General features: G+C 34.9%; 3 protein-coding genes and 1 long non-coding RNA gene across 10 annotated transcripts; 2 read left to right on the forward strand and 2 right to left on the reverse strand.

The window, feature by feature from the left end:
* Positions 1 to 223: 223 nt before the first annotated feature.
* LOC147929430 (uncharacterized) lies at positions 224 to 2,767 on the forward strand. The gene is made up of 6 exons (XM_087480608.1): positions 224 to 853; positions 885 to 1,136; positions 1,217 to 1,255; positions 1,344 to 1,643; positions 1,740 to 2,258; positions 2,336 to 2,767. The coding sequence occupies exons 1-6, from the start codon at positions 224 to 226 to the stop codon at positions 2,609 to 2,611; spliced, it is 2,016 nt and encodes a 671-aa protein (XP_087336734.1). The 3' UTR covers positions 2,612 to 2,767.
* Positions 2,768 to 9,319: 6,552 nt separating this feature from the next.
* LOC104736592 (uncharacterized) lies at positions 9,320 to 20,622 on the forward strand. Of its 4 annotated transcripts, none has more exons than XR_015578170.1 (16): positions 9,320 to 9,499; positions 9,616 to 9,728; positions 16,604 to 16,719; positions 16,790 to 16,860; positions 17,050 to 17,130; positions 17,243 to 17,371; positions 17,473 to 17,562; positions 17,661 to 17,714; positions 17,832 to 17,922; positions 18,032 to 18,102; positions 18,207 to 18,264; positions 19,379 to 19,431; positions 19,514 to 19,607; positions 19,684 to 19,786; positions 19,879 to 19,966; positions 20,358 to 20,622. XR_015578170.1 is itself a non-coding variant. In XM_087481633.1 (16 exons), the coding sequence occupies exons 1-16, from the start codon at positions 9,455 to 9,457 to the stop codon at positions 20,549 to 20,551; spliced, it is 1,446 nt and encodes a 481-aa protein (XP_087337759.1). In that variant the 5' UTR covers positions 9,320 to 9,454; the 3' UTR covers positions 20,552 to 20,622. The 4 variants fall into 4 exon arrangements, 2 of the variants coding, with proteins under 2 accessions (XP_087337759.1, XP_010454911.1); XM_087481633.1 differs by having other exon boundaries at positions 19,689 to 19,786; XR_759597.3 differs by lacking the exon at positions 20,358 to 20,622 and having other exon boundaries at positions 19,879 to 20,131.
* Positions 20,623 to 21,556: 934 nt separating this feature from the next.
* LOC104736595 (uncharacterized) lies at positions 21,557 to 23,527 on the reverse strand. 4 transcript variants are annotated; one of them, XR_002034973.2, is made up of 5 exons: positions 22,963 to 23,527; positions 22,593 to 22,864; positions 22,257 to 22,320; positions 22,072 to 22,134; positions 21,557 to 21,894 (listed from the first exon to the last, which is right to left on the reverse strand). XR_002034973.2 is itself a non-coding variant. In XM_087481634.1 (4 exons), the coding sequence occupies exons 1-3, from the start codon at positions 23,317 to 23,319 to the stop codon at positions 22,086 to 22,088; spliced, it is 624 nt and encodes a 207-aa protein (XP_087337760.1). In that variant the 5' UTR covers positions 23,320 to 23,425; the 3' UTR covers positions 21,557 to 21,894; positions 22,072 to 22,085. The 4 variants fall into 4 exon arrangements, 2 of the variants coding, with proteins under 2 accessions (XP_087337760.1, XP_019090716.1); XM_087481634.1 differs by lacking the exon at positions 22,257 to 22,320 and having other exon boundaries at positions 22,593 to 22,810; positions 22,963 to 23,425; XM_019235171.2 differs by lacking the exon at positions 22,257 to 22,320 and having other exon boundaries at positions 22,963 to 23,422.
* A 282-nt stretch (positions 23,528 to 23,809) lies between these two features.
* LOC104736594 (rhomboid-like protein 11, chloroplastic) lies at positions 23,810 to 25,602 on the reverse strand. Its single transcript, XR_015578171.1, has 7 exons — positions 25,410 to 25,602; positions 25,154 to 25,299; positions 24,956 to 25,041; positions 24,810 to 24,850; positions 24,517 to 24,683; positions 24,337 to 24,399; positions 23,810 to 24,172 (listed from the first exon to the last, which is right to left on the reverse strand). It is a non-coding gene; the product is annotated as a rhomboid-like protein 11, chloroplastic (long non-coding RNA).
* Between the last annotated feature and the right edge of the window lie 12 nt (positions 25,603 to 25,614).

The raw sequence follows: 25,614 nt of genomic DNA on the forward strand, positions 1-25,614 counted from the left end.
AAGATATTTTCCAATTATACCAAGGCTGAAGAGAATGTTCAGATCAGAGGACATGGCTAAGGACTTACGGTGGCATTACACTAACAAGAGCACTGATGGAAAACTTCGACATCCAGTAGATTCTGTTACATGGGCTCAGATGAATGAGAAGTATCCTTCATTTGCAGCTGAAGAAAGGAACATACGGCTTGGGCTGTCCACAGATGGATTTAATCCATTCAACATGAAGAATAGTAATTATAGTAGCTGGCCTGTGCTATTGGTAAACTACAATTTGCCTCCTCACCTTTGTATGAAGAAGGAGAATATAATGTTGACATTATTGATTCCTGGTCCACAACAACCAGGTAATAATATTGATGTCTACCTAGAACCTCTTATTGAGGATTTGAATCATCTGTGGAAGAATGGAGAGCTAACGTATGATGCTTTTAGTAAAAGTACATTTACTCTAAAGGCAATGCTTCTCTGGACCATTAGTGATTTTCCTGCGTATGGAAATCTTGCTGGTTGTAAAGTAAAAGGTAAAATGGGATGTCCTATGTGTGGGAAAAATACTGATAGTATGTGGTTGAAGTTTAGCAGGAAACATGTCTACATGTGTCATAGAAAAGGTTTGGCTCCAACACACAGATATAGGGAAAAGAAGACTTGGTTTGATGGAAAAGTTGAGCATAGGAGAAAGTCAAGAATTTTAACTGGTCATGAAGTTCATCAGAATCTGAAAAACTTCCAAAATGATTTCGGAAATGTGAAAAAGGCTGGGATGAAGAGAAAGAGAACTGTCTATAAAGAACCAGTGTTTGACAGTGATGATGATGAAAGTGAATCCGATGAAGATGAGGAAGTAGAAGTAGATGAAGATGAGTCTTTATGTTTTTCAGCAAAAAGCAGCTGAAATTGGTGGAAGTGATGCTCCAGCATTTTTAACAAATCCAGATGAAGATCACCTCGCCAAGCTTTTAGGACCTGACAATTCTGGTAGGCTGAGGGCAATGGGTAGAGGCATGAGTAAGACCAAATTAGCTTGTTTACAAATGCAGAGCAAGTGTATGGCTGAAATGGAAGAGCGGCAAGTAAAATTAGTAAAACAGGTCAATGCCTTGGAAAGTGAACTTGGCAGAATCAAGAATCAGGTTAGATACTTAAGAGTTCTCTACTATTCATCAGCCAGTTAGAGTAATATAAATTGATGTTATTTTTGTTTATGTTACAGAGACCAGAAGCTGAAATGGATGAAAACTCAGCTGCAAGAGTAACATATTCTTACTTCTTTTCATATCAGCTAAGTGATTCTTCTTAGTGTCGTTTATGATTCTTAGTTGCTCATGAAATTGTTGCAGAGTGTAAACAAAAGAGCACATCCTAAGTGTGTGTTTGTTGATTGGTCTGACATTGATGAAAATGTTGGTGAGGGTCGGATTCTTTCTTCTGATCCGGATGACATAGTGAATGACTGTCGTCTTGGCCCTTATGATCTCAAAGTGTTAGTTGAAGCTGCATATAAACCAGATGCATTTCTATGGAGACCTGCACAAAAGATCTTTCATATGAAAGAAGCTGTTGGACATATAATCGCATGGCCAACTGATAAGTGTAGACTGGTAGACAACAACATCCAAATGGAAGACATTGCCCCTATGGTATTTATAATTTCTAGCAATGTGTTAGCAATGTATTACCCCTGTCTATAATGCTAATTAATTATATTGGATTTGTTTACTGATTGTGTTTAACAGGGTATACAAGGAAACAAATGTAAACTATTGGATTTGTCTAAGGGTGACGTCATTGTTGCTGAGGGGCGTTGGGAGACACAAGAACCAAGTGCGTTGGTTAACGGAATTCCTCTTGGACCAAAAGCAGTTAAAGTATTTGTGGATTCAGTAAAGCAGCCTGATACATCACTATGGAGACCTACAGCTGAAATGTCATTTCTTGAGGACTGTTTGATGGCTTACGTATCTTGGCCCCTGAGTAAGGTTGATTTTGAAAATCCCTCAACTCCAACTGGTCAGAATGCTACATCACATGCTTCTTTGTCTGCATCAAAGGCCAAGTCTGCAGCCACAGCTTCTAAGTCTGCTACAGAGTCCAAAACTTCAGCAACAGCTTCAAAGGCTGCATCGCAGGCCAAATCTGCATCTATGTCTTCTAAGTCTGCATCTGGTTCTGAGTCTCCTGTTGATGATGCAACGGGTCCAATATCACCAATAAAGAATACTTTACCATCACAGTCTCCTCTCAGGAAGTCTCCAGTAAGTGTTTTCATATGTTATGAAGTTGTTTTTGTTAATTATATGATGACTGATGGTTTATATTGTAAACATGGCAGCGCATTAATAAAGTTATTTCCAAGGAGAATAAGAAGTGCAAGTTGATGGATTTAACTGAAAAGAATAGGGTTGTGGCTGAAGGACGATGGGGAACAAATGATCCAGAACATAAGGTTCACTTTACTCGCTTGGGTTCTAATGCAGTTAAAGTGTGGATAGATGTTGTGAAGGTGAAAAATGTAAAAGTTTGGAGGCCATCCGATGAAATAGAGATTATTGAAGATGCACTTAGCTCCTGCATTGCTTGGCCAGAGAACAAGGTCATTATGTCTTAAACTGATGGTTTTATTGTGTAATGTTAAGTACTTGAGATTGCTTGTTTATTTTGGATGTTCTTGAGACTTTGATGGTAAACTGATGTTCTTGAGACTTTTGTTATGTATTTTGGATCTGAGACGTTTATTAATCAGATTTTATGAGATTTTATAAAACAGGTTATGTGTGCTATAATCACATATCAGAAAATGCTATAAAAGTACAGGTAAACGTTATGATAAAAGAATATACCATAGCACAGTAAACAAGATAAAACAGCATTTCGCAACAGCTATATTAGATATGTATAACATAGCACGAAAAATTAAATATTGTATAAATTTTTGCAAAATTATAATCTTGATAATACAGCAGTTTATTAGAGCTATGCTATAAAACTATAACATAGCACGAAAAAACAAATGTTGTATAAATTTTTTCAAAATTATGATCTTGATAATATAGCAATTTCTTAAAGCTATGTTATATTTTTATAACATAGCATACGTAATAAGTGCTATTGTATATGGGGTACATATAATAACAGTGCCCTAAAACAGCGCTCATGAAAACGCTATCAAAGACCTATGATAGCGTTTTTCTCTGGTTAACAATGTGCATATTTGTTGTAGTGTTTTGGCAATCATTTTAGCTATTTCTAACTTATGTTTACTCTTAGTTCGACATATCACATGTGTTGTGAGTTCTTACCCCAAAAAAACTATACTCCTAAATGATTCTATATATTACTGTATTAGTGTCCAAGATCTTTTGGAACATGAATTTGATATAAAGCATGTGCAATATAATAACAAAAGAATTACAGATATATAATTTAATCAAAGCTAATATCTGAAAAGGCCATGGGAACTAACTTCAAGTGTGAGATCAACAAAAAAGTATAAAGGAGTAACGTTTAGTAGGCTTTGTAGTGCCTATAATTGTAGCCTAGGCGTTATAATTGTCTTTTACGCGTCAGTTTAAACCGCCTTCTTTTTAAATTTACACTTATGCAATCAGAGTATACCATGATTCATGAAACTAATACTCCTAGTGCAACTTTAATAACCCTAAAGAACAATAGAAAATAAATAAAAATGTATAAATGGTCTCGCTCCAATTGGTAATATATACTCCCTCTGTCTCAGAAAAATTGATGTTTACAAGTTTTTACACATTTTAAGAAAACAATGAATACTGAGTTTAAATATATTTTTTTCTTTGATTAAAGAGATATTATTTAATTTTAAACCAATAACAATTCAAAATTTTAAATATTTTTAATCATTATTTCTTGAAGTTTATAAAACATCAATTTTTATGGAACAAAAAAATATTCCAAAACATCAATCTTTATGAAACAGAGGAAGAGGAAGTAGTATTATAAGATAGTGGAAGTGTGGAATGGAACTAGAGCGAATCTCGTTCCGTTCAATTTAAGTAACAAACACATGCAGAATCATATTTATTTTTTCCCCTGACTTTAGGCCTGTAAAATCAGATTATTATGTATGGATTACACAAATCACGACTGTCAAGTTAACGTACTCTTTTTAGTGAAATAATTTTTCTAAAATACTTACTAATTACTAATTAGAGCTTAATTAGTTTTAAATATTCAAAGTTTAGTTTTCTTATTGTGGTATTTTTGAAAATATATATTTTACTAATATTTTTTGAAAACAAAATTAGTAATGGTGTTTTTGGAGAAAAAAATTGTTTAAGTGGTATTTATGAAAATTAGCCAATATTTTATCTGTTTGTTGTAATGTTGTATATTTTGAAAAAATTCTAAAAACATACTTCATGTATAATTTTCGATATCCTAGCTAAGTCAATAAACGTTTGTAAAAATCAAAAATACGACCAAGTGTATTGTAGCTCATCTTAATTGTATACAATTAAGATGGATCTATCCGTAATCCTTTGCCCACTCAGTTCCACTTAACTTATAGTACCTCTTTTTCTATTCTTTTTTTTTCTTCTTTTCCGCTCACGAGACATTCGTGGGGAAGAATGACTTATGGTTTTTAAACAATAATTAAAGGGGAATTTCACACTGGCCGGTTCGTTTGGAATATGATAAAAGGAAGAAAAAACAAAGTGATGAATAATTAATCGTGCTAAATTTTCTAATAGCAAATGGGGTAGCTAATAATTACCCAATCTGTCTAATGATTATAAGATTAAGTGGGGTTGTGAGAAAGAAGAAAGCAAAGGTAGGAATTTCTAACATGATTAAAGAACTTACATGCTTAATTAAAAATTTCATTACTATTTAATTACTTTTTTTTTAGTTTGGGTTATGCTTGTCCCTTTGATATATTCTTCTTTTTTTTTTTTGGCAAACTGATATATTCTTCTATCTAAAATTCTTTGTCGAATGTCAACTATTATATATTGAATTTATTTGACTCACAGAGTAGTTTAAATTGTACAAGTTAAAAATATACTCACAAACCGTTTTATTTAGAATCCAAAATATAACAAAATGCATTTGTAAGTAAAATAATCATTATATAACTAACCGAAATCATATAAGCGGAAATTTCAAAAATATTCATTTTATACTACCTCTTTTCATATTTACACTCAAACATCGTCTAGTTTTGAATTAAACCCATTGTATAAAAAAATTAAAGGGTTTATAAAATCCAATTCAATTGTTTTACACAGTTTTTAAAAAAAAAAAAAATTCTTATATTTAGAGGTACAACCACTACACGTCTACACCTGTTGTCATAGAGATAAAAAACAAACAATTTTGAAAAAAGAATAATTTTTTTTGATAAGGGTACATATTTGAATAAAATATTTTAAAAGAAATATTTCTAAAAAATTCGCATTTATCCATTATCAAACAAATAAAAAAAGTTATCAGTTTAGATTATATTGTTAAATCATTAAGTTAATTATAATTAAGTAGTCGTTATCTTCAATGCCTCCTTAATAATAGTAAGTACCTCTTGTGTTCACATCAGAAGTAGTTAAGGTGTCTGCACATAAGAAAAATTACTTTTATTTTTTAAAACCAAAACATAATTTATTACCTATATGAAAATGATAAAACACTGCATTATATAAATAGTTATAAGAAAAATAAATAATCATTTAACTGTTCATTAAAGTTTAAAACATCAATAAAATGAAACACTTTTCTACTATAAAACATTATATATTTAATATAGTACAGATGAGGTAGTATTTAATTTAAATTGTCGACTGATGTTAATTTCGTCATCTATTAGATCAACTTATTTAATAGCGTAAAGTTATAGTATAAGGTTTTCTCATCAATCTTTTAACAAAAAAAAAAAAGAAAAAAAAAAGAAAAAAAAAAGAGATTTTCATCAACTAGTATTTATTATTACACCTTAACCCAAAGCTTTCTTTACATATCTTACACAAAACAAAAACCAGTTACTCTCTTTAGCGCATTTTCATGTGATGAATTATGAACGGACCGCCAAATTTTGTCAAGTGTAACTCTCAATCGAAGCCCATTAGGGAAAGTTAAAAAGTAATGGGATAGACTTGGTTGCTACATACAATTGTAGTTTGTGGACATTCTCAAGTGCAAAGTTGTTTTTTTCTTTTTTCTCGCAAAGCACAATAGAAAAACAAATAGAATACCCTCATCAAACTATTTTTTATATGGTTAAAACCTTTAAGTAGAGTTCTAAAATATATCATCTAATTGTTGAAAGGCGAATGATCGCCCAGCTTGTATTATTCGTTGAGTTGTGGCGGTAGCTCTTGTTTCTTTTCTTTGACTGACCATATTGTGTGATACGTTCGGTGGCATTAGTTCCTTGTTCACGAACTTAGCTTAATATATAGCTTATTAGATACATTGAGATAGTCCAATTTTTTATATATAGATATCAGATCCGTGTATCAATCCTAAAAACCCATGCAATTGGATATCTTTTTCTTTTGAATAACATAAATGTTCATTGGCCTAATTTTCTAGTCATTGATGTAAGAACGTACGTTAATTCTCGAACTAAACATTAATTTGGACTATAATTTGATTGGAGCCATTAGCATAAATAGTAGAAGATGATGTGTCAAAACAAAACAACGATCCTTCGTCGGCATGTACGGCTATATATCCACGTAATAGTCAGCGCCTTGTCAAATGGAAAATAAAATAGTGTAGTGTGATGTCAATGGGTATAACGTATTGAGAAAATTCAATGGATGATGGATACTTATTGGTCTTTATGCATTTTACAAAATATCGTAATATTGTTGGGTAGTTGGAAGGTGAGGTTTGGGTCTTAATTAAGCGCCCACCCAATCAACTCTTGCCAAATTAGACAAACTAAAGAGATTAGACAGATTATATATGTATTGTGTCTATCTTTTAATTCATATAGTCGACAACTATGTATTGTCTGAGTGGGTGACTACTAGATCACACTTATCCTCCATTTGGATCTAAACCATCGTCTCCTATTTTTCTTAATATTATATTTTACTAAATTATTCTCACAATAATAATTAAATAAGCTGTATATTATTAATTACAAAAGATATATAATAAAATAATTTATTCATTTATAAATTAAAGTAAACAAAACCAATATGAGAAACCTATTATGAATAAACAAAACAAAACTTAGTTAAATAGCAACTCCATAAAAACTTGTTGAGACATAGATGTTTTCAAGTGGTTGGAGACATTTCTCGAGGAGTAAATTGTCATCATGACTCTTTTTCAATTTATTTACAAGTTCTTCAACTCTGTGGATTAATGTTCTCACTTCTTCTTCAGTAGGTTGTGGGAAGACTTACGAATCATCCAAAGACATAAAAATTCCATTTTGCATTGACTAGTCCAAATACACGGCTTGTTTTCATATTTCAGCAATCTATAAAAAAACACAAGTATATGAACATTGATATATATTTTCAAACGCAAATAAAAATAGTAAATTTTTAACTCATCAAAAAATATGTAGCTGTGCATAATTCAGTCTATAAATATTACCTTATTTTTCTCCTTTTGGGTTAGACTATCTATTGCCAAACCCTCACCGTTTGAAGACTATCTCTGTGGCAAGTGTTCTTGCACATGTTCATCAAAATTTTCTGCAATAACTCAATAATATATATAAACAAATAAATATATGCGTAGATGGCATCACAACAGTTTCTTCAAATCAATTTAATTATGTGACATCACTTTAAATCCTTTATATATACTAATATATAGATCGATTAGAATAGTCATACACAAAATCTATATATACATCTTATATAAATCCATTAGATTAGTCAGAACCAAATCACTCCGCAAGTATATATGATGAGTGACAATTGAAAAAGATGACAGTAGAAAAACAATAATTTCAATGGTTGATTGCATAATATAGATCTAATAATTTAATAAAAAAGATATATGGCCTCTAACCTTTTCATCGGTGAAAACTAGAGAAACAAAGCAGCGAGAAGAAAGAGTAATCTAGTTTTTAATTAGGGTTACAATTTAAGTATTAGGTATATCTCCTATATAATACAAGCGAAGTTTTAAGGTATAATAAATATTTAGTAAGTTTTAGAAGGAAATTCCAAAACAACTTGCAATTATTGTAACCAACTTGCAATTATTTTTCTCTAAAGCAAGGTTAGATTTTCTCCATTTATGTCAAGATTAGCAGCAACCATGATTTCATTGAACAACCTAAATAAAAAATAATTATTAAGAAATATAACACTCATGTTTAGCCACTAATTAATTTAGTTTACAAATGAAAGTTTTTAATTATTAGTTTGTATTTACCTTAATAAAATACAATGATCATTCGTTATGTAAAACTATATTTAACTGGTTAATCAATGTTTGACAAAATGTCATAATACCGTTACAATTGTTATGACTTAAATTATCATAAAAATTTTTGTTACTGTTTCTGACAACTTTTTATCATAAATTAATCCGTAACCGTAGTATTTTGACTAAACAATTACGAATTTGTTACAATTTTTTTTCTTCCCAATAAAGTATCTAAAAGGTAACATATATGTGACAAATATTTTGTCTCAAATAAATGTCACTATTTATGACTACATAATTGTAGTAAAACCGTTAGACTTTGTTACAATTAATAATATCGACACCATTTAGTCGTTAATAGAGACAATTTTCAGTAACGATATAATTCGTAATAATATTGTGACGAAATAATTACGAAATTATTACTAAAAAAAATGTCACAACATAGTATCTAAAATGTCAAAAATTTGTGACCAAAAAAATTCGTCTCAAGCAAACGTCACAATGACCCCTTTTTCTTGTAGTGAATCAGCATCACTTCGACTACTCATGCAAGACACAATAACTAACCAATGTTTAGCGATGTAGTCTATTTCCAATTTGGCTACACCAGACCATAGTCTAAATTCACGGGTTTTGGATAGGGCAGGCATGATCTATTACCAAAATTCACCTGTCAATGGTATATCCGAAGTTGATCAAGATTTTGACCTGAGGAAACCCAAAGAAAACATTTGTGAATGATCGTTTGCTTTTCCATTACTTGGCTCAACCCAAATACTCTGAAAGAACACGAGTTAATATGTAATGTAACATACACACAAAAAACAAATAACCCAAGGAGATATTAAAACACACATGTCCACAATAGAAGAGCATTTAAGAAGTAGATAAGGCAAGTAGTCGTTAGAGGGTATGTGATATATAATTAATCGGTCCAAATAGAATTGGTAGCCGTCTACATCATCCATGCTCATAACTTCAACCTCAGCATCTTTCTACTAAACCCCATTTCTATTACAATTTCTTCTTCTCCTCAAAATTCATCAAACTCATATCTATTCCAACTCCTAAATTAAAAATGGCGATTCGTCTGCCTGAAATCTGTCTTCTTGGTTCACTCATGGTAGTACCTATAAGTTCTCAAACACACACACACAAAAAAAAGATTACTTTTTCTACTTTTATTGTTTCTGGTGTGTGATGTTTTTTTTTTCCTTGTTTTTTTCTTTTATATCGCAGGTCATTGCTATTGCGGCTGATTTAACACTAGACCGTTATCGGAACACTGCTTTACCAAACATTCCTATAATCCAAGGAAAGAAAGGTCCCTCTACAATGTCAGTTTGTCGAAGGCAAGTAATTTATACATAACTTATGATTAGTTTAGTTTAGTTTTTTTTTCATAAGAAAGAAATTTGATACCAAATAAGATCGGTTGAGCATCATCATCATTTTTTTCTTTGTTAAAGAATTTTCTTTAATGGAAATTTAGTATCTAACCAAATTAACCAATTGATAGTAAGTTATTGGTTCTCTTTAAAAGTTGCATGTACGATGAATCGAACTGGTGCCACACTGATATGTATCGGTTTTTTAGAAAATCCGGTGACTGAAAAGTCTGAATTAACATACTCTAAAAAGATTAGTTAGGTGGCAAAAATTGGGTTTAAAATACACGAATTTGTGGGTAGAACTTGTGGGTTCACCCTTATCTCTAGGTTTCAATATGAGCATTGTCGTTGCTGTTAGCTTTTGCTTTTGCCCGACCACTATGTTGGTCGATGGTTTGTTTCATTCTACTTCATGTAGTTTTATTGGTTTTGTATCCTCTCTTAGTAGAAGTTAAACTATTATCTTCTAAATGATATTCTAAGTTTTTCCAAAAAAAAAGAAAAAAAGAAAATACACGAATTTTATTCCGTATCCAAAAAAATATATGAATTATCATTTTTTCTAATCTAATACTCATAGTACTTAGAACCATGCATCAACAACTTACACATATTGAGTAAAATCTGGCTGCAAACTAAGCTTGAAGGCTCTTATATCCGGATTAAATATAATTTAACATTAGTTTAAAAAGAAAAAAAACTTACACATATTATAATCGAACTATAATGATGAAATTCACTTTTTTTTTTGTCAAACAATTGATTTCATTCATTCAATGTAACCACATATACAAGAAACGAAGCAGCAAAATGTTCCAAAGTTTAAAGCAATACAGATAAAGACATTCCCCAATGCCAAAAGATTAAAAAGATAGTACATCAACTGTAAATCCAAGAGAGCTGTGAGCAAAAGGCGTGAAAGCTCCTTAGCACATGTAAGATCTTGGTAAGTCGATAGGCCACCCTCGAAGAGTTTGACGGACGGTTGGTTGGTCACGGTCAAAAGACGCTGAGACGTTGAGATTGTAGTCGATGCTTTGGAGTCCACCGGGGAGAGTACCCACGGTAACAATGCAGCAAAGATCTGGGAGACTATGGTTATGAAGTCGGGACAAGGTTGCTTTACCATCCAAAGTATAAGGATTGGATCATAACGATGCGTCGCACTAAAGTTTAGTTGGTCTGAAATCCGAGTGGTAGGGATGATACGAAAAGGATGCTTGGATTCATCAGGTGGTCAGCTTAAGTGATACTCGTCAACGAACATAAAGAATTCAAGACCAAGCTTATCACTAATTCTAGCACAGATCGAGAAGCATAGACGAAGGAACTGTATTGATTTATACTCCAACCGCAAGCCCCTAAAAACATCTAAAGCCAGGTTCTATACAGGATGTATGATTAACCAAACCAGAACTGGTGTTACCTTTCGCCAATGGAGTCTTCGACCATCGGTTATAGGGAAACAGGACAGATCATAGAAATGGCGAAGCATAGACGGTGAGTATTTGGGGTTTGAGTTATTCTTGATGCATATTTGATATGGTTTGATGGCCTCATGGCTTTTTCGATTTAATGGGCCTAATCTGAAAACTAGGTCCACTAGGGACAACCCTAGTTTCAGAAGGAGGAGCCGCAATAGTTGCCGAGAGAGGTCTCCGTCCGAGAACTGCAGAGAGATCTGCGGTGAAGGAGACTTCTCCGGTGAGTGAGAGAACGGCGGCATCGTGCGGTAACCGTGGTAAGAATCGCCATTTGTAGTTAGGTCCCCTAGGGAAAATCCTAACTTTTCAACCAATTGCCAAGTTGAATCAAAGATGTGGCGGCTGCCCGAAATTAATGATGAAATTCACTATTCAACAATTTTTTAAGTTAACTTAAGAAAATTTAACCTGCAATCTCAAAGTTTTTTCTTTTAAATTCAGAAAAAACTCCATTTTTACAAGCTTCAGAAAAAAGAGAAAAACGATGATTTTCAATTCATGTTAAAGAATATTTCATATCAATTGTAAAATGAGTACATACGTTACAAAATTTAAGTATTGAAACAAATAAAAATAATAACTCATGTATTTTCTGTTGAGGATAAGCTTGAAATAGCTTAAGCTATAAGTCATCCTAATCTCAACCGAGTTATGGTTCCTAAAGAGATTAGGATTAGGACAATTAGGAGTTATCTAATTGCTATGTTTAATAAGGAAATACTATAAGGTATCTCTATATATAAGGAGTTGTTGGTGTGTAACAACACTTGTGAGATTAGAGAAATTAAGGAGGCTTTAGTTTTGAGAAGTTTCTAAAGTAATAAAACGAGAGTTATTCGTTAAACTGTGTGTTTGATTCAATATTTGGTATCAAAGCTTTATTGAATCAAAGCACAAATTGCTTTTCTCTTTTGTTCGAAAGAAAATTTGTTGATTGCATCAAGAAGTCATGGGAGAGATCGTTGCTGCGACATCCATTGCTAAGGAGACCAGTACTTCAACTCTTCAATACCACAACTAACTATACGGTGTGGGCAATGAAGATGACGGTAGTATTGAGGGTGAATAAGGTATGGGAGATGATCGAAACAGGGGAAGCAGAAGGAGACAAGCTTGACCTAGCTAAAGCTCTCCTGTTCCAATCAATCCCGGAATCGCTAATTCTACAAGTTGGTAACCTTGCTACCCCTAAAGAAGTCTGGGATGCTATCAAATCACGCTACGTTGGAGCTGACAGAGTCAAAGAGGCAAGGTTACAAATGCTGCTGTCAGATTTTGAGAGGATGAGGATGAAAACAACAGATACAATTGATGACTTTGTGGGAAAGTTATCAGAGTTGTCATTGAAAGCAAGAGCTCTGGGCACGAGTATCGAAGAACCCAAGTTGGTGAAAAAGTTCCTGAACAGCTTGCCAAGGAAGAAGTACATCCACATTATTGCAGCCTTGGAACAAGTTCTCGATTTGAACAAGACCACTTTTGTGGACATAGTGGGTAGATTAAAGACATACGAGGAGAGGATTCGTGATGAGGAAGATTAAGAAGAGGATCAATCAAAGCTCATTTATGCAAACAACTACCAAGAAGTTTATGATCAAGTACGTGCAAGGGGTGCAAGAGGTGGACGTTTTCAAGGTCGAGGTAGAGGACGTGGTCGTGGTAGCTATCAGAACAGATACAAGTTCCTGATCGTCTGTTATCATTGCGACAAGAACGGCCATTACACCTCCAACTGTACGGATAGGCTACTCAAGCTTCAAGAAGTTCAAGACTCATCTGAATCTGACAACCAAGAAGTTGAAGACCTCCTAATGCATGAGGTAGTGTTCCTCAATGAGAAGAAAGTCGAACCTCGAAAGTATGAAACATATACAAGAAGAGATAATGTGTGGTATCTTGACAACGGCGCCAATAATCATATGACTGGAAACCGGAGCTTCTTTACCAAACTCGATGAGACAATTACTGGAAAAGTAAGGTTTGGTGATGAATCAAGAGTCGATATCAAAGGAAGAGGTTTTGTTCTGTTCATCACCAAAACAGGTGATCGGAAGGTTTTGGCACAAGTCTACTGGATACCGGAACTCAAAAGTAATATCCTGAGCCTTGGACAAGCAACAGAGACAGGTTGTGAAGTCAGGATGAAGGATAATTATTTTACGTTACACGATCGTGATGGAAAGGTTTTGGTAAAGGCAAACAGATCGCAGAACAGGTTGTACAAGGTTCGTATGGAAGCTGAAGATAAGTGTCTGCAAGAAACAGAAACGGATAGTTCTACAAGGTGGCATGAGAGACTGGGTCATATCAATCACAGGTCGATGGAGTCTATGGTACGAAGGGAGCTGGTCATTGGGTTGCCAAACCTGAACTTTATCAAGGAGACTTGCGCATCATGTTTGTTTGGTAAACAAACGAGAAATTTTTTTCCTAATGCAACTGGATTCCGAGCTATAAAACCTCTTGATTCGATTCATGGAGATCTCTATGGTCCCATCTCACCTGCAACAGCCGCACAAAACAAGTATATTTTTGTGCTCATAGATGACCATTCTCGATACATGTGGTCTATGCTCTTGAAGGATAAAAGTGATGTTTTCACTGTGTTTAAAGGGTTCAAAGCTCTTGCTGATAAGGAAGTTGGAACAACCATCAAGATGTTTAGAACCGATAGAGGAGGTGAATTTGTTAATTCTGAGTTCATAAAGTTTTGTGCAGAATTAGGGATTCAAAGACAATTGACAGCTCCTTATTCACCACAACAGAATGCTGTGGTGGAAAGAAGAAACAGAACTCTTCTTGAGATGGCTAGGATCATATTAAAGCATATGGATGTTCCCAATTATTTTTGGGAGAGGCAGTGAGGCATTCTACTTATCTGATCAACAGGGTTGCCACTACATCATTGTGTGATAAGACATCGTATGAAATGCTTAAGGGAAGGAAACCAAACATAGAACATCTGCGTGTGTTTGGCTGCATCGGTTTCGCCAGGGTGGAGTCTCAACATCTTAGGAAGTTGGATGATAGATCTCGTGCATTGGTGCACCTTGGAAGCAAAGCATACCGGCTCTTAAATCCTTCAACACAGAAGATAATAGTAAGTCGAGATGTGGTCTTTGACGAGGAGAAAAGTGGAACTGGAATGGTTCACGTGTTGAAAGAGAGGTTCCAGGTTCCTTTACTGTAAGCCTTGGAAACTACGGTAATAATGGTTCAAAAGAAGCTGTTGCAGGGGAAACAGAGGAAGTTTATGATTCAAAGAATGCTGTCGAGGTATTAGTAGAACAAGAGATGGTTGCAGTTCAACCAGAACTGCAAAGATCTACTCGACCAAGCGTGAAACCAAGTTACTTAAATGACTATGTTCTTCTAGCTAAGGAAGAAGGAGAGTTATTTTTGATGTCCTTAAATGATGAGCCAAGGAACTATGAAGAGGCAAAAGAATTAGAAGTATGGAGAGTGGCATGCATTGAAGAACTGAGCTCTATCGAGAAAAACAAGACTTGGAACCTGGTTGAGTTGCCGACTGGTGTTAAACCAACTGGTTTAAAATGGGTGTTCAAGATCAAACGTAACTCTGATGGCAGTGTTAACAAGTACAAGGCCTTTTATCTTTCAGAGAATGTTGTCGAGGTGCACCATCTTGATGTGAAGACTGCCTTCTTGCATGGAGAGCTTAGGGAAGAAGTCTATGTTAAACAGCCAGAAGGTTTCATTAAGAGTGGTAGTGAAAGATTGGTGTACAAGCTTAATAAAGCTCTTTATGGACTGCGTCAAGCTCCACGGGCTTGGAATCACAAGCTCAATCAGATTCTGACGGAGTTGGGCTTCATACGTTGTGCTAAGGAACCAGCATTGTATCGTAGACAAGAGAAGGAGCATTTGGTGATCATTGTGGTGTATGTAGACGATCTTCTCGTCACTGGAAGCAGTTTGAACTTGATTTGTGAATTCAAACAGAGAATGTCTTCCAAGTTCGAGATGAGCGATCTTGGTAGATTGACTTACTACCTAGGTATTGAGGTCTTACAAGAGAGCACATGAATTACTCTGAAACAGGAAAGGTACGCAGAGAAAATCCTTGAAGAGACTGGTTTGAGCGAGTGCAATGCTGTGCAGATTTCGATGGATTCAGAGATAAAGCTCTCAAAGGCTTTGGAGGAACAGTCCATCAATGAGAGCGACTATAGGAGATGCCTTGGTTGTCTCAGATATCTGATTCATACCAGACCTGATCTTTCGTTCGCAGTTGGCATTCTGAGTCGTTACATGCACAATCCGGAGAAGAGTCATGGTGTGGCTCTGAAACATGTTTTGAGGTATTTGCAGGGAACTATTTGTTATGGTCTCGTGTTTAAAAGAGGAATCTGTTCGGGTTTGGTTGGATATTGTGACAGTAGTCACAATGTCGATGAGGACGATGGCAGAAGCACTGGTGGCCATATTTTCTATCTCAACGATTGCCCGATTACCTGGTGTTCGCAGAAGCAGGAGACAGTGGCGTTGTCCTCTTGTGAAGCAGAATTTATGGCGGCCACTGAAGCATCTAAGCAGGCCATCTGGCTGCAGGACTTGCTCGATGAAGTGATAGGTGAGGATTCTAAGAAGGTAACGGTTCGAATTGATAACAGGTCTGCTATAGCACCCACCAGGAATCCTGTCTTCCACGGACGTAGCAAGCACATTCACAGGAAGTACCATTTTATACGTGAGTGTGGTGAGAATGAGCAGGTGGAGGTTGAGCATGTTCCGGGAGTTGATCAAAAGGCTGATATCTTAACAAAACCGCTTGCCAGAATTAAATTCAGAGAAATGAGGGACTCAGTGGGTGTTCATGATGTGTCAAAGAAGGAGTTCAAACTTAAGAGGGTGACTGTTGAGGATAAGCTTGAAATAGCTTAAGCTATAAGTCATCCTTATCTCAACCGAGTTATGGTTTCTAAAGAGATTAGGATTAGGACAATTAGAAGTTATCTAATTGCTATGTTCAATAAGGAAATACTATAAGGTCTCTCTATATATAAGGAGTTGTTGGTGTATAACAACACTTGTGAGATTAGAGAGATTAAGGAGACTTTAGTTTTGAAAAATTTCTAAAATAATAAAACGATAGTTATTCGTTAAACTGTGTGTTTGATTCAATATTTTCTGGATGCTAAAAATATAAAATTCAAAAGTGACGACAAAATGAAAGTATTCTTTTAGAATATATATATATATATATATATATATATATATATATATATATTCTTTTAAGTTAATTAACCAAAACAGGTCATTAAGAAGCAGGTAGCTAATCGTTGCAAAAATTTGCATGCCGTTAACTTTAATTTTGCGTAACTAAAACAGAACAACGAATCTTTTACTCCCACCGATCACCACCACCACCGGAGTTATGGATTCTCAAGCCCAAGTGTTTAGATCGGAGTTCCTTCGTGTTCTCCACAGTCGACGATCATCCGAAGGTGATTTATTATTAATGTTTCTATTTTAATCTTCCTTTTGATTAATAATCTCTAACTCTTTTATCTCCAGTTCCACTAATAACTAATACTTCAAATCCTGTCGAAAACCCTCTGTTTCAGTCCGATGTTCCATCTACAAAAGTGAGATAATCTTCAATCTTTTTTTTTTCTCTTTTTAAGTTTCATTCTTCTTCGGCGTTTAGGAAGGGACCATATAAAATGCTCTGGTCCCTAGCCTGAGGGGCTCGGAACCTCTTAATAATTCAAAAAAAAAAAAAGTTTCATTCTTCTTCTAATATTTTGTCTTCTTCTTATCATTACAAAACACAGGCAATAGAGTCTTGTCCAAAAGAAGACATCGGTGACTTGAAAGAGATGCTTAAAGAAGAAAACCTTCATCTCCACACTGAGGTAACTAACATTTGGTATTATATATTCAAAGAAACTTTATGGATAATATATTTTGTGTTAAGTCTTACAAAAAATAAAAAATTGTATTCTATTTGTAATGGGGAATATAAAGGATGCAGAGCAAGGGAGGTTGCCTTTGCTTATTTTAAGCTTGAAGAAGAGCAGTGAACAAAGAAGGCCAGCGATTGTGTTTATGCATGGTGGAACCACAAACAAAGAATGGTTGAGGCCATGGCTCGAGGTAAATAATAACATCATACGGTATTTTAAAAAATTTCGATTTCTCCAATTAACTAATCAACATTCCTCTATTGATTATACTTTGTCTTTGTTCTGCTTTAGGCCTATGCTTCGAGGGGATATGTAGCCATCGGTTTAGACTCTCGCTACCATGGGGAACGCGCTTACAACTGCAAAACTGCCATGATAGATGTAGACAGTCATTATAACCTATTTGATTTTATTTCTTTTTGCTTGTCTTTTTTGAATTCTGATGGCCGGTTCTTGGTGTAAATTGTAATGCATTGCAGGCTCTTATATCATCTTGGAAAAATGGAAACACAATGCCTTTTATCTTTGATACTGTAAAAAAAAAAACCCATTGCCTCTTTTTAGCTTTCATTTTCTGGTTTCACTTTTAGAGTATAAAACATCGATCTTACTGCATCTATTTGATTTTTATTTTTATTTTCTTTTCTTAGGTTTGGGATTTGATCAAACTAGCTGAATATCTTACTAAGAGGGATGATATAGACCCAAAAAGGATAGGAATCACTGGCATTTCGCTAGGAGGTTAGCAATAGAACAAATTTGAGTTGCATGATTTGTAGTAATTATAGTACTCATATGTATATATATATATATGTACACTAATTTTATTTATTGGGAAACCAATATACAGGGATGCAGGCTTGGTTTGCTGCTGCAGCTGACACCCGCTATTCCGTGGCTGTCCCTTTAATTGGTGTTCAGGTGCAAAAAGTCATCTTTCTTAACCAAAAACCGATAAATAACATAGCAACTATGAGGCGTATTATTGCTTTGTATGATGGTTTCCTAATTCGTATGATGGGCAGGGATTTAGATGGGCAATCGACAATGATGTCAGTCCGGTTTTGAAACCTTTATTTGAAGGTCAGGTTTTGAAAAACTCATTAAAGATTCAATATATGAGAACTAGGTTTTACCCTGTGGTACACCACACATCTATTATTTTATTGATATAATATTGTAATGGTTTAGAGATGCTTGTAGTCAATGGTGAATTACATATATATATATACACTGTTAACGGCTGTAGGTAGGATTTTGTAGAAATTATTGATTCGCAAGTTGAATAAATTTTACAATTTGGTTAGTTATGATTTAGGAATGAATGATATGGCATATTCTTATTATGATTCTCAACTCATATTATTGGATTAATAGTGTACATTTAAAGCTAATAAGATCTTACCAAATATGTAATCGTTTATTAAACGCAAATTAGATATTTATTAAGATGTAGTCATCTTGAATTAGTTGTTATATTATAGGGATGTGATTAAGAAGATATGATTACATAATTTGTGTTATCAATTCTTTTTGTCAAACTCGGTCCTAGAAATTCAGCATGCACATTAGATATTTCCTAAGATACAATGAACATTAATTGACAATAAGTGGCATTAATTGTATGTAAATAAGTACGCTATGGATTAAACAAACGGCCCAAAATATTTGGCAATCTTAAGGAGGATCCGGATGATTGAATCGGTTATAATTTTAGTTAAAAATCCGACCCAAAATTGGCAAAAAGTGATAGCACCCTATTGTACTCCAAAAATGTATTTCGAACTCTATATGTGGGTATAGTTGTTTGGTTACAAATATAGTTAGACAATTATTAAAATATATATCCGTTTATAAAAATTTTAATCACATTATATGCTGAAAAAATCTAAAGTTTTATTAACTTTTTGTATTAAATAGTAATTAAAATAATGAAATATAAGATTAAATAAAAGTGAAAAGAGAATTATATTTTAATCTAACATATTGATTTAAATTAGGTAGATTGATTTTAGGAAATTAATATGATCAAATAAGAAACTAATTGTGTTTAGTTGTAAGAATTGTAGAGAATTTAGTTGGGACTTGTTTGGATACAAAGATAAAAGAGGATGACACAAAAATGTCCTCAAAAAATGTTAAGATAGATTATAATTCCTTTGCCTTTATTTTATTTTATTTATTTCTATGGTTTCAGAAGCAAGGATTGATCTGGGAAAGAATGTAATCGACAAAGAAGTAGTCGACAAGGTAAAGAAGCTTGAAAGTGACTACTAATTCGGACTGCGACTCAAATATAACAGTTGGTAAGTATATGATTGACTTAAAACAGGTGTGGAACAGAATAGCTCCTGGACTAGCTTCAAAGTTTGATTCACCTTACTCATTACCAGTGATTGCTCCACGTCCTCTTTACATACTTAACGGTCAGCACAACTGATATATATGTATATGCTCATTATTTATCTGACACACTTACAAGTTTTTTTTCCGGATTTCAAGTGCAGGCGCAATGGATCCTGGCGCCCCACTTGGCGGACTAGAAGTTCCTTTAAAGAGAGCTGAGAAGGCATATAGGAAAACTGGTTCTCCTGGAAATTTTAAGGTACATATATCATCATTGATCTAATCTATAGTTGTAATTGCAACCACCACATAGAGAAATTAAAACAAACTTTTGATGTTTCTTGAGAGAAGTTCAAAGCAGAAGATGGAGTTGGACACGAAGTGACGAGTTTTATGATCAAAGAATCATCAGACTGGTTTGACAAATTCCTTAAACAAGGTGATACGACTTGTAAATAAACCGGTTCCGGTTGTAATATTGGTAAAAAAAAACCTGTAAACTAATAAGAAGAAACATTTCCTTGTAAACTTAAATAATGTATTCACTACTTGCAAATCATTATCATTAACGAAATCGAAAGAGAGTCAATACGTTGAGAACTCACTCTATGTACATTGCAGCTGAATGATTTTGTATAAAAGAAAATGTATTGTTTTCAATAACTTGCAGACTCATAGATTTTGGAGAAATAAATAAGAGCATCTTTCAGTAACATAGTTACATAGACAAAGCAGTTACACAACTCTGCTGCAAAAGATTTAGTTTTATCAGCTTTGCATTCTATTATTACCTCACTTTTGTAGGATTTTTTTAACTTGTTGAACCACAGGTTCTGAGGGAAATTTGCCGAGAAGCCAAAGTAAGAGAACACCAACAAGAGCACCCGAGAACTGTGCAATGGGTTTGAGAGTCCGAACAACTATCACTGATGTAAAGCCACCAAATATAGTTTCTAATAGTCCAGTGAACCCTGAGCTGCTTCATATACCTGTAAGAGTCAATGAAGTGATGAAATGGGACTAAAGAAACACATAACTCCCACTAAAAGAAATGGGACTATAACCACAATGATGATGTGTGTAAATGTTGAGCGAGGTTCTTACCCTCTTCAAAACGAACTGAGCCAATATAAGAACTTCAAGGAATTTCCTCCAATCCCAAGACATCTACAAAATCAGGTTTAAAGATGTCCTTCTGATCGATATGATTTAAAAGCATTTTGGAACAAGGAGAGAAGATAACTATAGTACCTTGAGGAAGACACTGATCAGAAATAACCCACAAACAGCTCCCGAGGCTCCAGCAGAAGCTGACTTTGGTGGTAAAACTAACTACGAAACCAGGTTAGCTCCAAGACCAGAAAACAAGTAGGACATCCACAAACCAAAGGATCCTTTTTCTTCTTCAACAATCTTTCCTGTTATAGAGCCACAGAACGAGTCTCATTATTTATTATCTCTTGCATTCGATAAACTTAGCTTACGAGTAAAATCTTGAACTCTCACCAAAGATGTACAAGAAAAAAAAAGATTGCTGGAGAGATGGTTCCTAGAATTATATATACAAAAAGGTCAACATCAAGGAGGAGAGAAATAAAAAGACTAAGCAAAAAAGAAAGTGAAGAGAGCTCTCTCACCAGTTAGCATGACAGAACACTACAAGAAAACATGGAATCGCCGACTACAAAAACAGTCACTATTCAGTCGCAAACTACTTAGTAACGACTGACTGGCGACTGACATGCGTAGTTGGTAAACAGTGCGTCGCTAAAATAATCAGTCGCTAAACAGTCGAAATGGAGCTACTAATTGGCGAATGGTAATTGTGGTCGTTCTTCCCTCGCCAAACAGTCGCTAAATTTAGCGACTGAATTGCAACGCTTTAGCGATTGATCTTGTTACTCATTTGCTTTTTGGTTACTGTTTTGTGTATGTTTCGGTGACTGTTTGACGACTGTTTCATTATCATGTTTTAAAAAAATGAATTATTTGATTTTATAATACCAAAACTGATTATGAAAACTATAACTTAAACATAACAAACATGAAATTAAACAAAGACATAAGTTTAATTTTACATCTAACATAAGTTCAAGAAAACATCCAAGAGTACAAGTCGCAAATATTACAAAAGTTTTCATAAACATAAGGGAAGGAGGGATAGTGAAGGAACCTAACTTTGAACATCAAAAGGGTTTGGGTCATTGGTTTGAGACTCGAGGAAGAAAGACATACTTGGGGTCACTTCCCGGTAACCAGGAGGAATTGAAAGCTGCAGCACCCTTTTCAATCCTATCTTCATCATCTTCCCCGTCACTGCTTGGTGCGATTTTCCCAAAGACGATTGAGTTCTCTCCCACAATAACACTAGAGAAACCAAACGGATTATTATTAGCAATCAAAAGTCATAAAAAATATATATACAAAATTTTGTTTTGGTGTTAAGCGCTTCACGCAGAATCATTGCTAATTGCGTTATGAAGACAAAAGCATGCTAATATGATGCAGAGATATATGTGCCGATAAGCTCAATGAAGCAGTTACCAGATATATGTGCCTTATAAAGTTTTGTTTTGGTCCTCATCTACAAAGACACCAAAACGAGACCTGCACCACATTAGCGATTCTAAGAACCATCATTAGTTTTTTAAGTCTGAAATAACAGCCAAAGTTCAAACCATAAATCCCACATGTATCAATCGTAAAATCCAAGTGAAAAAGCTTCATACCTTGTCAGCAAATCACTAGAATACATGCGTGATTACCAACTTTAGTTCCTTTCCTCATCCTCTTCTACAATTAAAAACCAACCAAAGGAAATAACAAAACAATCACAAAAAGTAAACCTAAATTTCTCATCTTTAAGCGTTAAGAAACTCTATTCATTAAGCTTAATCAAAGCTTGCTTCCTCATTCCCACATCCCTAATCTTCATACTATCTCTACAAACTTTATCACTACGCTTCAAGACAACAAATAGCTCATCTGAAATCTACAAAATCAAGCTCGTAAACAAAAACTTCATCATTAAAGATGGAGATTAAGAGGCGGAGTTGAGGAATTACCATGGCTGCTTCTGGGTTTCTATAGAAACAAATTTTGTGTAGTAGAGATAGCCAAATCTGGAGTTAAGGTGACAAGAAATGGTGGAAGATGTGGAAGCAGAACGGGTTTCAGTTGAATCGAGTGGGTTTGGTGGTAGCTGCGGCGGAGGAAGACGACGAGAAGAGAAGAGAGAGGAAATCTGGAGACTGATACCATACCGGAACGTTGCTGTCACAAACTGATACCATACCGGAAAATCACTATACAAATACAAAGATTTGATCCAGCGAACCTATTTTGAATAAAGAACATACAAAAAAAAAAAAGAATGACACATCTTGAAACATAGCAGCAACCTGATTAAATACAAGCCACAACAAGTTCAAATACCTGATAGAAGTGTTCAGCCATAAATATGGCAAGATTGATAAGTATGATCAAGAATATGCCATTCGCTAGCTTTTGTGGTTTCTGTTTGTCTTGTGTCTTACTCAATACATATTGTGGCGTAATATCTGAAAAAGAATCTTCACCGGGTTCGCTGAAACGAGATCTGACGACGGTGAGAGGACAAGAGACGGTAGATTTAGTTGAGTTGAGAGAGAGGGAGAGGGGAGGGTTGGTTGACGAAAAAGCTGCACCGAAGAGATGTAAGTAGGGTGAAGAAGGGAATCTTGAACGAAGAGAAGAGTGTGGGAGGTAGAGATAGTGACCGTGAAGGTGAAGGTGAAGGTGAAGCTGAGACATTTGAGACACTCAAATCTTTGATTCACCACTCGGACTACTTTGTTCTTCAAAAAATTACAATAATTTGTCTTTTTAAAGATTTGAAATTTAAAATTCCTAGTTGTTCTAAGTTTGAGACCAGTTTAATATAAATTAAAAGTTAGATCTAAGATCATATAAATTAAAAATAAAAAGGTAAGATCTAAGGTTATATAAATCAAAAGTAAGCTCAACAACAACTACACCCAGTTACATATATATAGTTTCAGGGGAAGCTTTAGTGCATCTGCTTGTCAGCCCATATTATTTAGGATGGCATTTCACTACGCAAAGCAAGTATACAGTTAAATCAGGGATTTGGTGCATTTGGAACGTATCACCTGGTACCTCCAAGTACCGTTCAAGGAAAACGTGCAGTATCCGAGAGTGTGATGTTGATAGACTGGTGGCGTATTGAACAGAGTTTCAATGGAAGATAGGTTCATATGAATCATACCTACGGGCCATGATATTCATCTGCTAAAACTTTTGTTTTTTTATGCCTGATAATAGGGACAGAGATCCCGGTTTAGTGCCCATTCTTCAGTTTTACAAGGACATATTTTGTCAATCAATCGATCGTTTCATCTGCCATGCATTCACAGGCGAGATAGTATATGTTTCCTTAAAGTACAAGAACGTTGTCTCTTCATTTTAAGGGGGATTTTTTAACTTGATGATCCACAGGTTCCGAAGGAAATTTGCTGAGAAGCCAAACTAAGACAACGCCAACGAGAGCACCAGAGAGATGAGCAATGTGATTAACAGTCTGTAAAGAATAGCCACCATATATAGTTCCTGATAATCCAGCCGAAGCCTGAGCTGCTTCCATTACCTATGAGAGAGAATCAATGAAGTAAAACAAATTTAGATACGGTGCCCTGAGCTTCTTCTAATCACATCACGACTTGTTGTTGTTACAGTATCAAACATATACAAATGATGTATAAACAAACACATAAGAAAATAGGACTAGTTTTTAAGCAAAGGAATCTTTACCCTGTCAATAACGAACTGGCCCAATATAAGAACTTCAAGGATTTTCCTCCAATCCCAAGACAGCTACAAAATAAGATTAGCAAAACATATATATAACAGAGAGGAGGAGGTTACTTGATGATTCACAGGGAGGGAGAGAGAAGGAGGAGAGAAGGAAAAAGAATAATAAAATAGGAGTACCTTGACAAGGACACTGATAGCAAATAACCCAAAAACAGCTCCCGAGGCACCAACAGAAACAGCATTTCTCGGTAAAACTAACCAGGAAACAAGGTTAGCTCCAAGACCAGTGAACAAGTAGGACAGCCACAAACCAAAGTTTCCTTCTTCTTCTTCAACAAGCTTTCCTGTTAAAACCCACGGAAGGAGTTTTCCCATTAGAGCTCTAAATCGATTAGCTAGAGAGAGAGAGAGAGAGAGAGAGAGAGAGAGAGAGAGTCCAACTAAGTAAGTGAAAAATCTTGAACTCTCACCAAAGATGTACAAGAAAAAAAGATTGCTGGAGAGATGCTTCCTAGAATTATATTATACAAAGAATCATCAGGAAACAACACCAGGGAGAGAAAAAAAACTTAAAGAAAGCGACAGAGGCAGGCAGCTCTCTTGCTCTCTGTCTCACCAGTTAGCATGACAGAACGTTGCAGTCACAAACTGGTACCATGCCGGAAAATTGTGATACAAATATAAAGATTTGATCCCGCGAACCTATTTTTTTGAAATAAAGAAGACAATGTCAACCCTAAGTTTTCCAATCAATTGTTTTCCAAAACTACCAACAAAGTCATTTCTAAGCAGCAGCAAAAGTTTCAAAAAATACCTGAAAGAAGTGATCAGCCACATATATGCCAAGATTGATAAGTATGATCCAAAATATGCCATTTGCTCCTCCTTGCTTTTGTGGTTTTTGTATGTCTTCTTTTGCCTCCTTACTCAATTCATCATCATATTGTGGCGGCGTAATGTCTGAAAAAACAAGAATTACATTTATACTGATGGATTCCGTTGAACATTGAGAGATACTGAATACGAAAACTTGGAATTGTATCCGAAAGAAACGATTTATATATAGGCACCTGACTGGCTGGATCGGCAAGAAGTTATCCGAGATCTGGAGACTGTGATAGGAAGAAACACGGTGGTGGATTTTGTTAAGTTGGTAAGCGACGAAGCTGCACGGCGGCGGAGGCGATGTATAGGCCGTGGGAATCTGAAACGAAGAGAAGACTGTGGAAGAGAGACACGGTGAAGGTGAAGAAGGTGAGACATTTTTACTTTATT

This window comes from Camelina sativa, chromosome 13, assembly GCF_030686135.1.
Source record: "Camelina sativa cultivar CO46 ecotype springtype chromosome 13, ASM3068613v1".
Lineage (NCBI taxonomy): Eukaryota > Viridiplantae > Streptophyta > Magnoliopsida > Brassicales > Brassicaceae > Camelina > Camelina sativa.